The sequence below is a fragment of the Colobus angolensis genome, unplaced genomic scaffold (genome assembly GCF_000951035.1).
Source record: "Colobus angolensis palliatus isolate OR3802 unplaced genomic scaffold, Cang.pa_1.0 Scaffold115, whole genome shotgun sequence".
NCBI classification, from domain to species: domain Eukaryota; kingdom Metazoa; phylum Chordata; class Mammalia; order Primates; family Cercopithecidae; genus Colobus; species Colobus angolensis.
The window spans coordinates 1,477,391-1,490,090 of NW_012112586.1; the positions used below are offsets into that span (position 1 = coordinate 1,477,391).

A 12,700-nucleotide genomic window follows, 5' to 3' on the forward strand; every position below is an offset into this window, starting at 1 on the left:
GCCCGCCGGCACTGTGGCCCGGACCCCCACCCAGGGAGCCTGGGAACAGACGGGCGCCCACCTGCTGTCCTTCCCTCTGCCTTGCCCGGCCCTGTGCAGCACATCCTCCTCCCATCCGCCACACGGCTCAACTTTGGGTGGGCCAAGAGCCACCTTCCTTCCAGCCACACTATGAAGACAACAGCCCTGCACCCCTTGTTTGTGCGGCTCCCGTGGCCTCGGGCCACTTTGGTCACAGCTGCCTCCTCAAGCAAGGGGGAGGCGGGCGGACGGACCGAATCCTAACAACTGGGAGCAGCTCAGCCCCCTGCATCCCCTCAGGAGTCCCAAGGGGACAAGAAAGAGCCAATCTCACAATCAGCCAGGGACCCACTCGAGCCAGGCTGCCTCCCAGGCTGGGGCCAGGGTGGCCCTGGGTGCGGGGCCCTGTGGGGGCCGGCTGGCAGCCCAACTGGCACAGGTGTGCACTCACTGTGCAGGTAGTCGGCCAGGTCCCCACCGTTGCAGTACTGCAAAAGACCAGACACACATCAGGCTGCAGCAGGGACCAGGGCCCACCTCCCAGCCCTGCCCAGCCTCCCCACCCCTCACACTTGGACACTACTCCCTGGGCCCTCAGGCGCCTGCCCACCCCAGGGCAGGTGCCCCCACAGTCCCTGCTGGAAGACATCAGTAGTGATGCTCAGCAGTCATGGCAGCTCACACCTGTAATCCCAACACTTTGGGAGGCCGAGGTGGGCAGATCGCTCGAAGTCAGGAGTTCAAGACCAGCCTGGCCAACGTGGCGAAACCCCATCTCTACTAAAAGTACAAAAATTAGCCGGACTTGGTGGCACACACCTGTAATCCCAGCTACTCAGGAGACTGAGGCAGGAAGATTGCTTGAACCCGGAGGTGGAGGTTGCAGTGAGCTGAGATCGCACCACTACACTCCAGCCTGGGCGACAGTGAGACTCCATCTCAAAAAAAGAGAAAAGGTGCTCGTCACCTCCCCGCTGGCCACATCCCTCCCTCTGGGGCTCCCAGGGCCATGGCCATCAGCCTGCACTTGTCCTCACACCACAAGGCACTCACCTCCATGACCAGGTAGACAGAATTAGCCATTTCCTGCAAGACAGAAAAGAGGCTGTGAGAGGTCCCAGTGCCCCTGGGCCCTACTGCAGGGAGTTTGGCTCAGCCCCAATTCAGCCTGGGCAGGCCCTGCAGTGCCAGGACTTAGCTGGTCATCCAGCAGCCAGGAAACGAGGACATCTGTGGGCCACGTGCTTTGTAGGTGGGTGTGTTCTGTGTTTTGTCGCCATCCAGGTCTCTATCATGATCAAGGTAAAGGCCCCTGGTCCCCCCATATAAGCAACAACTCCTGGCAGAGGACATACCCTCTAGCAGGAAGGGTGAAGGCCAGGTGTGTGGGCAGGCCTCGGCCCTCAAGCCACAGACACTTCTCAGCTCCTGAGCCCAGGATCAAAGACGCCCCAACAGGGCTGGTCACAGTGGCTCAAGCCTGTAATCCCAGCACCATGGGAGGCCAAGGCGGGTGGATCATAAGGTCAGTGTTTGAGACCAGCCTGGCCAACATGGTGAAACCCCGTCTCTACTGAAAATACAAAACTTAAACAGACGCGGTGGTTCACACCTGTAAAACCCAACACTTTGGGAGGCCGAGGCAGGTGGATCACGAGGTCAGCAGTTCGACACCAGCCTGACCAACATGGTGAAACTCCATCTCTATTAAAATACTAAAATTAGCCAGGTGTGGTGGCACGCGCCTGTAATCCCAGCTACCCGGGAGGCTAAGGCAGGAAAATCACTTGAACCCAGGAGGAGAAGGTTGCAGTGAGCTAAGACCATGCCATTGCACTCCAGCCTGGGCAACAGAGTGAGACTCCATCTCAAAAAAAAAAAAAAGACACCAACAAATTGCAGATTGGCACTGCCAGGCTGACCCAGAGGCCTGGAGGCCTCCAGCTGCCCTACCCCAACCTGGCTGCAGCTTAGGCTGCCACCCCTCAACCCAATGCCTTTGGTCAGAGGCATCCCAGCCACCCCCTCCACTGCTGGGCCAACAAGGCCTGGCCAGCAGCTGCTCAGCCCTCAGCTCAGACACAGACCTGACCAGGGGTGCCACCTGCACCTGCCCTTGCCTGCCCCATGAAACTCAGAGTGAGCCAGAGGCACAGACACAGCACACACCCCAATGGCCAGCGTGAGTACACCCTCACCTGGGACTGGGGGCCTCCCTGTAGCCCACCACTTACTCCCCGCAGCCACAGGAACAAGCCCTCATCACTCCCGTTTCACAGACGAGGAGAGTGAGGCCCAGGAAGCCACATCAAACCAGGCAGGCTGGGCTGGAGGAGCGAGGGCCCCACACACCCAACTCGTGGCCTCAGAATAGGAGGAAGCCCTTTCCACACAAAACCCCCTCCCTCTGCCCTGTACACAGCCACACGCTCTAGGTTCTTGCAGGGAAGCGAGTCTACACCCTGTTGTACGGCCATCCCACTTCTACCCCTGAGCGGGCCCAAGCTGTCTCAAAGCAAAGGGGAGCTGTGTCTGGAGGGGGGTTGCAGGAAGAACGCACCTCGGTGCCTGTGGGAGCAGGGTCCCACACAGGACTCCTGCTCAGCCCCCAGTCCCAGGAGGCCCTGACCAATCAGAAGGCATCCCTGGTGGGGGATAACCACAAAGCCACTGAGTATATCTGCTTCGTAACGTGAGAAGCCCGTGCCCCCAGAGCTGCCCCCGCAGAGGAGCTGTGGGCTGGATAAGGATGCTGAGTGGGGACAGGCTCAGGAGAGGGTGCTCTTAGGGCGGCTAAGGTCGATGCTGCTCAGGCAGCAACCCCAGGATCCACAGACATCGCATGGCCGGCCCAGAGGGAGACCCAGAAACCCAGGCACAGCCTAGAGAAGGTGGGACCTGTCCACCAGGCAGGCCTCAGCCCACCCCACCCACGCCTGTGCACCCCAAGCCCCGCCTGGCCTCAGCTGCCTACCCAGGAAGAGCATGTGGGAGCCCAGGGCTCCCAGCAGCCATGGGGAGAACAATCCACACGGGGTACAGGATGGAGCAAAGGGGACTGCAGGGACAGCTCCGGGCAGAACCCAGGAAGGAGGGGGAGACAAAGCTAGAACGAGAAATAACTTCAGGATGGCAATGTCCACTCCGTGACCTGGGCCCATCGTTACCCTCCCCACAGGCCCTCCAGTGAGTGCCCATAGGCACCCACATTTCTCCTCTCCTCTCTGGGGGCCACCTGCCCTGGATCACAGAGCCAGGGGCTCCCCAAGACCTGACCTGCTCACCAGAGCTCCAAACCCACCAGCAAAGCCAGCACAACCAGGGATGTGCCAAAGACAGAGGCATCCTGGGGGAACGCCCATGTGTGCAGAGCGGGAGCCCAGCACCCCATCCCCCAGCCACTGACCCAGGACCGGCCTGTGTGGGACAGGAGCTCCCTCTGGGCAGGGGGTGCTAACTGAAGCCCTGTGGCTTCCTCCCACCTGCAAACACTAAGGCAGCCACCTCTCACCCCTAGAAAGGCAAAGGCCTGGCCGGGTATGGTGGCTCAAGCTTATCCCAGCATGTTGGGAGGCCAAGGACAGAGGATCGCCTGAGCCCAGGAGTTTGAGACCAGCCTGGGCAACATAGCAAAACCCCATCTCCACAAACAAATACAAAAATTATCCAGGTGTGACAGTGCACGCCTGCAGTCCCAGCTACTCGGGGCTGAGGTGGGAGGATGGCTTAGGCCCAGGAGGCCACAGCTACAGTGAGCCGGAGTTTGTGTCACCGCACTCCAGGATGGGTGGCGGAAGGAGACTTGTCTCAAAAAGAAGAAAGGCAGAGGCCCACCAGGGAGACCCTGTGGCACCAGCGACTGGCCCTGGGCCCACAAGACCCTGGCAAGGAGGTTCTTCCCCCACCCCATCTGCTGCCCACACTCCAGCCAGGGTCCCCAACACCCCTACCCAGGGCACCTGCCACACTGGCCCCGTAAGTGCTGGAACCCACCTTGCTACTGGCACATCTAGACCCCTGGCCTTGCCCCAGAGTCACAGATGTCACTCCTAGGTTGCCTTCCTAGAGACCCCTGTGCCCTCCCCACTGTGCTGGCCACCCTCTTCCATCCCCAAAACTTCAGGGGGCACCACCAACTCCCAGGAGGGTGTGGGCAGGGCCCTGCACTTCAGATGGTCCCTTGCAGAAACCAAGGCCTGGCCCATGCTCAGCCTGCCTCCTAAAAGGTCCTCCCCAGCAGGGGACTCAGGGCCAGTGGGGGTGGGGCTGCAGGGTGATGTGGGGCTGCAGGGTAGGGTGGGGGCACCCACCTTACCACAGGCATTTGGGTCTTCCCAACTCCCCTGGGACAGATGACAGCTTCAGACAGGCCCTCGGGGCTGTGGGCATCCAACTCCCTGAGCTGGGCGTCAGGGGCACACCAGGGCCTTTCCCACGCCTCCGAGAGCCTCCTGTGAAGTCCAAGTGCGCCAGCCCTGCAGGAGCCCAGGCAGCAGGCCACAACCAGCCCACTTCCCATATGAGCACACTGAGGCCCCAGAGGTTGGGAGGCGCGCCCAGGCTAGGAAGTGGCAGGACAGCCCACGCAGGCGGGCTGGAGTCCCGGACTCACTCTCTGCCAGTGCCAGTGCCAAGCCAATAACCCTCTGTATCCCCGGAAGGGCCTAGCTTTGCTGCCTCCAACCCTGGCAGGGTCAGGGATGAAGAGTGAGGACGGACAAGCCCAGGCCCACCCCCTGCCAGGGCTTAGGGGAGCTCCTCCAGGGCAGCTGCAGGCCCAGGTCCTGCGCCACAACACCTCCCCGACAGGGTCCCCCAGCTGGGCCTGCCCACCCTTCCCACAGGCAGCGACTCTCTGGGGCTCTTGAGGGGGGTCAGGTGAGAGCACAGCCTTGCCGGCCACAGCTGACCTCCCCTGCCCAGCCCTGGGCCCACCCAGAACCCACACAGGGCATCAGGTTCCATTTCTGCCTTGCAGCTGAATTTGGTTTTCACAAGCTACCCTGGGGTGCGGGGACCAGGCATGCTCCCAGCATCAAGCCACCCAGTTAAAGACACCAGAAAGGGCCATGACTGCCCCCCTGGGCTCCGGGGCAGGAAGCGGCCACCCCAGGCCGAGCAGCTCGCCTCCCACGGCAGGGCCTGGGGGTCCGTCCTGTGATGACACACACACGCCCTAATCAAACACGGCCCACGCCCTAATCAAACACGGCAGGCTCCCTGCACCATCACCCGCACCCCAGGAGGTGGGTCCCATCTTGTCGCCTATTTTAAGGGAGGAAACGGAACGGCTGCTGACCATTCCACAGGGCTGTCCCTGAAAAATCCCAACACATGCATCCGAGGTTCAGAACACTTCAAAAAGGCAGCAAAATCAACACCCCACTGTCTCCGGGCAGCGTGCTGAGGGACCCGGGACAGCACCCCCCAGGCAGGCCAGCCCCCACACCCCACACACACGCACGCACAGCCAGCCAGGTGTCCCAGGCAGCCTGGCACGGGTGTCTGGGCACGTAGGAGGCTGCCCCACCCCTGGGGTGCTAAGGTGCTTTACTTAATAGGATCCAGGCTCCCACCCTCTGCCAGTCCCTCTCCTGTCTGGTGATCCTGGGCTGGGCCTGGTGAGCAGGCACTGACCTAGTTCACGCCTCCAGAGCTGGCCTTCTTGGCTCCAAAAAGTGGCAAAAGCCACAGCTGTGGCTGGACAGAACCACTCTGCACCCCCAGGCGGGGTTCCTGGACAGCTCCCAAAAGGGAAGGGATGCTAGCTCCACCCTAAGAAGGAAGGGCCACCCTCTGGCCCTGGGGAACCACTTGCAGCCGCCCATTGTGTGTGGGCCTCCTGGGGGCTACAGCCCAGGCTGACCTCTGCAGCCTCCCGCCTGCTGGGTCTGGGGGTCTGGACAATCCAGGAGGCAGCCTCAGGGGGTTGAGGCACGTCCCTAGATGCAGTGAGGCAGGGGTGGGTGGCCTGACCCTTCTGAGGGCATAACCTTGCTTGGAAAAAGCAGGGAATAATCCCAGCGCAAGCGGGGGGTGGGGGGTTGGGGGGACAGCGTAAGCTGCAGAGACCCTCGGGAAGACGCCAACTCCACACACTCCTCCCGAGCCCCGGCCATCCTAGCTGGCACACACCCCAGTGAAACCTGGTTCCAGCAGCTCTGTCCTGCAGGCGGCTGAGACCCGTCCCCCAGTCATTGCGGACAAATACTGATACCAGGTGACAGTCCCACAACAGGGTAATGCGCAGAAACAAAAACCAACTCCTGTCACCCACGGAGACACAGCACCCCTCAAACCTACAGCTGACATCCCACCTCTAGGCTTAAAGTCAGCATGTGGCAAAGGGAGCAGCCCAGGATATGGGCATGGCTTTGGGCTGGCGCTTGCTACACCACACAGGGCCTGTTGCGGTGCACCTTCTCATCTGTTTTGCACCTTCCTGTATTTTTATCCCATGATTTTTTTTTCTTTTTTTTTTTTTTTGAGATGGAGTCTCATTCTGTCGCCCAGGCTGGAGTGTAGTGGCGCGATCTCGGCTCACTGCAACCTCTACCTCCCAGGTTCAAGCGATTCTCCTGCCTCAGCCTTCCAAGTAGCTGGGACTACAGGTGCCCACCACCATGCCTAGTTAATTTTTGTACTTTTAGTAGAGAAGGGGTTTTGCCATGTTGGCCAGGCTGGTCTCAAACTCTTGACCTCAGGTGATCTGCCCACCTTGGTCACCGAAAGTACTGGGAATACAGGCGTGAGTCACCACGCCCGGTCTTATCTCATGATTTTAAAAGTTAAAAAAAAAAGATACACACCACTTTGGAGGTAATTCCAGAACCGCCTGGGCCCTGGGGGGCCCTTCACAGGCCCCTGCCCGGGAGCTGGGTACCCACCCCATGGCTTTCTACTTGGCCTGCATCCTGCCCCAACTCACACTGCAGACAGCCCCCCGGCCAGACCAGCCCAGGCCTGGCAGTCCCCTCCTCACTCTGGGATGGGGAGTCAGAGTCTCATGCTGGGCTGGACTGCCTGGACCCACGGTCTCCCAGGCCCCTAAGCAGGGCTGGACACCTCTTGACTCGGGTCTCCACCACAGGTAACTCACGGGCAGCAGCTCTGTCTGCAGGGCCTGAGTGAGTCACACCTGAGTGGTCCAGTAAGGCCTTCAGCTGCAAGGAACCTGTCAGTTGGCGTGCTGGCCACGGGGGCCACCGTTAGCAAGGCCTGTAGCCATCAGCCCTCCTCCCAGGGCACACTGGGCAGGATCCCAGCCTGGCTCCACAGCCCCATACCCTGATTCCTGTGGTGGCGGCACTCCTGGGGCCAGGCAAGTGCAGACACTGACACCACACCCTCAATAAGGAGGCCAGGTGCTGCAGCTGCCTCCCAACGGCTGTGGTGGACTCAAAGAGCATAACCCAAGGTATACACTTCCCAGGCACTCACACTTTCACAGTTTTTATGGCTAAAAAAGAAACCCAATACACAAAACCCAACACAATAAAACAGAAATAACCTCAACAGTCAACAAACAGCATGGAGGGGAATACCTGCCACCTATCACAAAGAAGCTACTTTCCTTCATATGTAAAGGACGCCTACCAATCAAGAACATTTACAGAGCACTTACAATGTGGCAGGCATAGTTCTAAGGACTTAACACACTCAAGTTGCCATCACAACCACAACAGTTTTCGTTTTTGTTTTTTTTTTGACAGATTCGCCCTGTCGCCCAGGCTGGAGTGCAGCGGCGCAATCTCGGCTCACTGCCGCCTCCGCCTCCTGGGTTCAAACGATTCTACTGCCTCAGCCTCATGAGTAGCTGGAACTATAGGCATGGGCCACCACGCCCAGCTAATTTTTGTATTTTAATAGAGGCAGGGTTTCACCATGTTGGCCAGGATAGTCTCGATCTCCTGACCTCATGATCCACACGCCTCAGCCTCCCAAAGTGCTGGGATTACAGGCCTGAGCCACTACACCCAGTCAACAGTTTTTAAAAGGTAAGAAAACTGAGGTGCCAGGAGGCTACCTGCCCAAGGTCACACAGGTAAATATTAGAGCTAGGGCCCAGCGAACGGCAGAATGGCTCAGGGGCCATGGTGTTAAGCATGGTACCCTTCAACCTTGGCACAAAAGGAATCAAGAACTTGCCAGAAATATGTGCCCAACCAGGTACAGTGGTGCATACCTGTAGTCCCAGCTACTTCGGAGGCTGAAGTGGGAGGATCTCTTGAGTTCAGGTGTTCAAGGCTGCAGTGAGCCATGATTATGCCACTGCACTCCAGCCTGGGCAAGAGAGTGAGACCCAGTCTCTTTAAAAAATATATTAAAATAGGCCCGAAGCGGTGTCTCCTGCCTGTAATCCCAGCACTTTGGGAGGCCAAGGCGGGCAGATCAGCTGAGGTCAGGAGTTCTAGACCAGCCTGACCAACACAGAGAAACCCTGTCTCTACTAAAAGTACAAAATTAGCCGGGCGTGGTGTCACATGCCTGTAATCCCAGCTACTCGGAGGCTGAGGCAGGAGAATTGCTTGAACCTGGGAGGTGGAGGTTGTGGTGAGCCAAGATAGTGCCATTGCACTCCAGCCTGGGCAACAAGAGCGAAACTCCATCTCAAAAATACATATATATAAAATATAGAAATATATTGTGAAAGCTGGGCACGGTGGTTCATGCCTGTAATCCCAGCACTTCGGGAGGCCGAGGCGGGAGAATCGTTTGAACCCAGGAGGCGGAGGTTGCAGTGAGTCAAGATCGCGCCATTGCACTCCAGCCTGGGTGACAGATTGAAGCTCTATCTCAAAAAAAAAAAAAAAAAATTGTACAAAGGACAAGTAGTATTTCTAACATTCCCATGCTCAGATAGTGAAGTTCATTCATTGCCAATGAAAAAGAAAACCGACCAGGCGGGGTGGTTCACTCCTGTAATCCCAGCACTTTGGGAGGCCAAGGCCGGTGGATCACGAGGTCAGAAGCTCGAGACCAGGCTGGCCAACATGGTGAAACCCCGCCTCTACTAAAAATACAAAAATCAGCTGGGTGTGGTGGCACGTGCCTGTACTTGGGAGGCTGAGGCAGGAGAATCGCTTGGACCCGGGAGACGGAGGTTGCAGTGAGGCGAGATCACGCCACTGCACTCCATTCTGGGTGAAAAAAGCAAAACTCCGTCTCAAAAAAAAAAAAAAAAGAATAGCAAAACCATAAGAGACATCATTTTCCAATTCTCACATGAGCCATGATGGAAACCTCTGAGAGCCGCCCTCCTGGCAAGGAGCTAGGAAGACATGTGCTAGGAGTCAGGCTGAGAGACCACTGGCATTGCCTCTCTGGAGGTCAATCTGGCAATAACTACCCAAATTAAAAATCAGCATCCCTGCCGGGCACAGTGGCTCAAGCCTGTAATCCCAGCACTTTGGGAGGCCGAGACGGGTGGATCACGAGGTCAGGAGATCGAGACCATCCTGGCTAACACGGTGAAACCCCGTCTCTACTAAAAAATACAAAAAACTAGCCGGGCGAGGTGGCGGGCGCCTGTAGTCCCAGCTACTCAGGAGGCTGAGGCAGGAGAATGGCGTCAACCCGGGAGGCGGAGCTTGCAGTGAGCTGAGATCCGGCCACTGCACTCCAGCCTGGGCGATAGAGTGAGACTCCGTCTCAAGAAAAAAAAAAAAAAAAAAAATCAGCATCCCTCCCACCCAAGGATTCTACTTCTAGTGATCCAGTCACAACCACCCTGTTGTACCAGCATCCCAAAATAACCCCATGTCCCACCTACAGGACCTCAGTGTAATCAGTGATTGAATCTCAGGCAACAGGCACCCCATGGCTGAAAATCACCATGGTGGCCCCAATCAGGACAGCAGCGAGTACCTCCACAATGGCTCCTCCAGCCCGAGAGCACTCCCTCTCACAGCCGTCACAGCCCGTGCTTTCTGCTCCACAGAGGAAGAAACAGGGCCGCAAACTGAAGAAGCTGTGTGTGCACGTGGCAGCCAGGACTGGGCCCCTTATCAGCGTCAGCCGGGCTCTCAACCACTGCGCTTAGAGATGGTGACCTCTAACAGAGAGGGGTAAACTTTTCAAGGGATTTTTTTGTTTTGTTTTGTTTTTTTGAGACAGGGTCACACTCTGCTGCCCAGGCTGGAATGCAGTGGCAAGATCACGGCTCACTGCAGCCTCAAACTCCTGGGCTTAATCAATCCTCCCACAACCTTCAGAGTAGCTGAGACATGCCACTATGCCTGGCTAATTTTCTTTCTTTTTTTTTCAGAGAGAGCAAGTCTTGCTGTGTTGCCCAGGCTGGTCTGTCCTGGCCTCCCACAGTGCTAGGGTCACAGGTGTGACCCACTGTGCCTGGCCGAGGGGTAAACTTTCTGATATGGACTGAGCCAGCACAGAACCTTCCCCTAGCTGGCTGTACTCCTTCAGAGACAGGGTCTCGCTGAGTCGCCCAGGCTGGATGGAGTGCAGACTATATTCTTAAGTGACAAAATTCACGGCGCAGAGAGGTGGGTGTGGTTGGAAGGACATACATGAACACATCTCTTGTAAGGATGGCTGTCCCCAGTGGCCCAGAAACAACTAAGGCAGGTGCCTGAGAGCGGAGGACAGCAGGACTCCATCCAGGGGGCTGGACTCTTACCTTTACCACACTCCCTCCTGTAATATTTGCGGATTTTCTTTTATCACTCAAATTGTTCATTACCCATTTTTAAAAGCCAATTATTTTTTCCTGGGTTTGGATGCCTGCCTCAAACATTGCCTTACCGACACAGGGCAACAATCCCCACACCTGTGGGGCGAGGGCAGGCTAAGCTGCAGCTCCAGCAGAGCCCGGTGCCCGGAGACAGGAGCGTCTGCAGCTGGCCGCTCTAAGTGCTTCCTGAGTAGAGAAAGCCGCAGTGTTGCCAACACTGGAGGAAGTGGCAGATGCCCACAACCAGGTGTGTGCGGCCGACTGGGATGGAGCGGGGTCTGGGGATACTGGCCCTGGGTCTGCGGGGGTCGTGCAGACGGTCACAGGGCCTGGCCTGGAGATGCCCAGGACTGGACCTGGGGAGCCCTGGAGGGGAGCAGCAGGCAGCGTAGCCCAGGGTGGAGGGGGACTCCTCGGAGTCACTGCCTGGCCAGGGACAGCTGCCCACTCCTTGCTGGCTCCCAGCACCATGACGCATGTCCAGGCTGTGGCCCAGGCAGGAGGCTTCCAAACATGGGGAGGATGAGGAAAGAAGAGGAAGGGAGGGAGGAAAGCAGGGAGAAAAGGGGTGGGAAGAGGGCGGGAAAAGCAGCGGGAGGGGTGGCCCGGTTCCAGGACACAGTGTGCCTGGGTTTCCAGGTACTTGTTGGACCTGGGCCCTCCTCACCCGACACCTTGTGACAAGCCTCGGTCCCCAAGGCCACAGCAAAACTCTGACAGGCGGAGGGAGGAGGCCACCAAAACACAGCCCGCCAGCCCTTCCCTCAGCCAGGGGCAGGGCCCTGGGCTCAGTAAACAGGTCGCAGAGCCATTAGTCAGCACTTTGGTGGGGCGGATCTCCCGCCTCAGGTTCCTGGTCCCCAGGACGGCACCCTGGCTCCCACAGCCCCAGCCTGGCCTGCCCTGAGCCCCGGGACATGGGGGCAGCATGAAAGCCAGCTGGTCCCACCGCCTGCATCCTGGGGCCAGCCGGGCCTGAGGTCATCTCCTTGGCCAGCCAGCGGCAGCCGCCTGTGCCCGCGCCGGGCCCTGACTGCCAGCCAGCAGGAGTCTCCGGCGGCCCCTCCCCCGCCCTGTCTGACGCAGAGCAAGGCCGGCCAATGCCGGCCGCAGGAGCAATGTCAACAAACACACGGCCTAGACAGGTGGGCCAGGCCGGCAGCGCTGCCAGGGCCTGCCTGGGACGCCGGACTCAGGCAGGGCCCCTAGGACTGACACCCGGCGGGGAAGGGATGCCTGGTCAGGGGAACTCAGCCCTGCCCTCGGGGCGCCCTGCGGCCCAGGTACCCCCTCCCCGGTCTCACAGCTGGGGAAGTCACAGCAAGAGCCAGCCCCAGCCCAGGCCTGGACCCAGGGTGGATCTCCAGGGCCCCAGTAGACCCCAGCCTGGACAGGCTCAACACGAGTGCTCACCAGGGGATCCAGCACCTGGGGCCACAGTCTCCCCTCCCCGTCCCCAGCAGACAGCGGCCCGAGGCCTTACCTGGAAGTCGTACAGAGCCACGATGTTTTCATGTTTCAGTTCCTAGGACAGAAACCCGAGTTTCTTATCAGTGTGGGGAGGGGGGCTCGCCCTCGCCCACACACCCTCCCCAACCACTAGCTCACCTTCAGGATTTTGATTTCCTTCCCCAGCAGCGTCTGAGATTTGGCGAGGTTCTTCTTGTTAATGCACTTGACGGCGACCTCCAAATCGTGCTTCTGAAAGCCAAACGTGCAACTTCAGGGCCAGGGCTGCCCCTCGCAGGCCCTCCCCAGACCCCAGACCGCACAGGTGGGGCCCTGAGATGATCCTGGTTGGGGATCCCGGGACTGGAAGGCCGAGTGGGGAGCCAGGTTGAGGATCGGGCTGGGGGTCCTGGGGTAGGGATCCAGCCTGGAAAGTCAGGCTGTGGAACAGGGCGCGGGGTGTCCCGGGATAAGGGTTTGGACAGGAAAGTCGGGCTGGGGGTCTCGGAGTGGGGATCTGGGCTGGCAAGCCAGGCA

General features: G+C 58.9%; 1 protein-coding gene across 1 annotated transcript in view; it reads right to left on the reverse strand.

The window, feature by feature from the left end:
• ULK1 (unc-51 like autophagy activating kinase 1) overlaps positions 1 to 12,700 on the reverse strand; it is a 77,320-nt gene that overhangs the window by 17,668 nt on the left and 46,952 nt on the right. Inside the window, exons 3-6 of the mRNA XM_011961383.1 lie at positions 12,323 to 12,415; positions 12,198 to 12,239; positions 1,075 to 1,107; positions 453 to 509 (exon numbers count right to left, since the gene is read on the reverse strand). Coding sequence (XP_011816773.1) covers positions 453 to 509; positions 1,075 to 1,107; positions 12,198 to 12,239; positions 12,323 to 12,415 — 225 coding nt within the window. The remainder of the gene's footprint in view (positions 1 to 452; positions 510 to 1,074; positions 1,108 to 12,197; positions 12,240 to 12,322; positions 12,416 to 12,700) is intronic.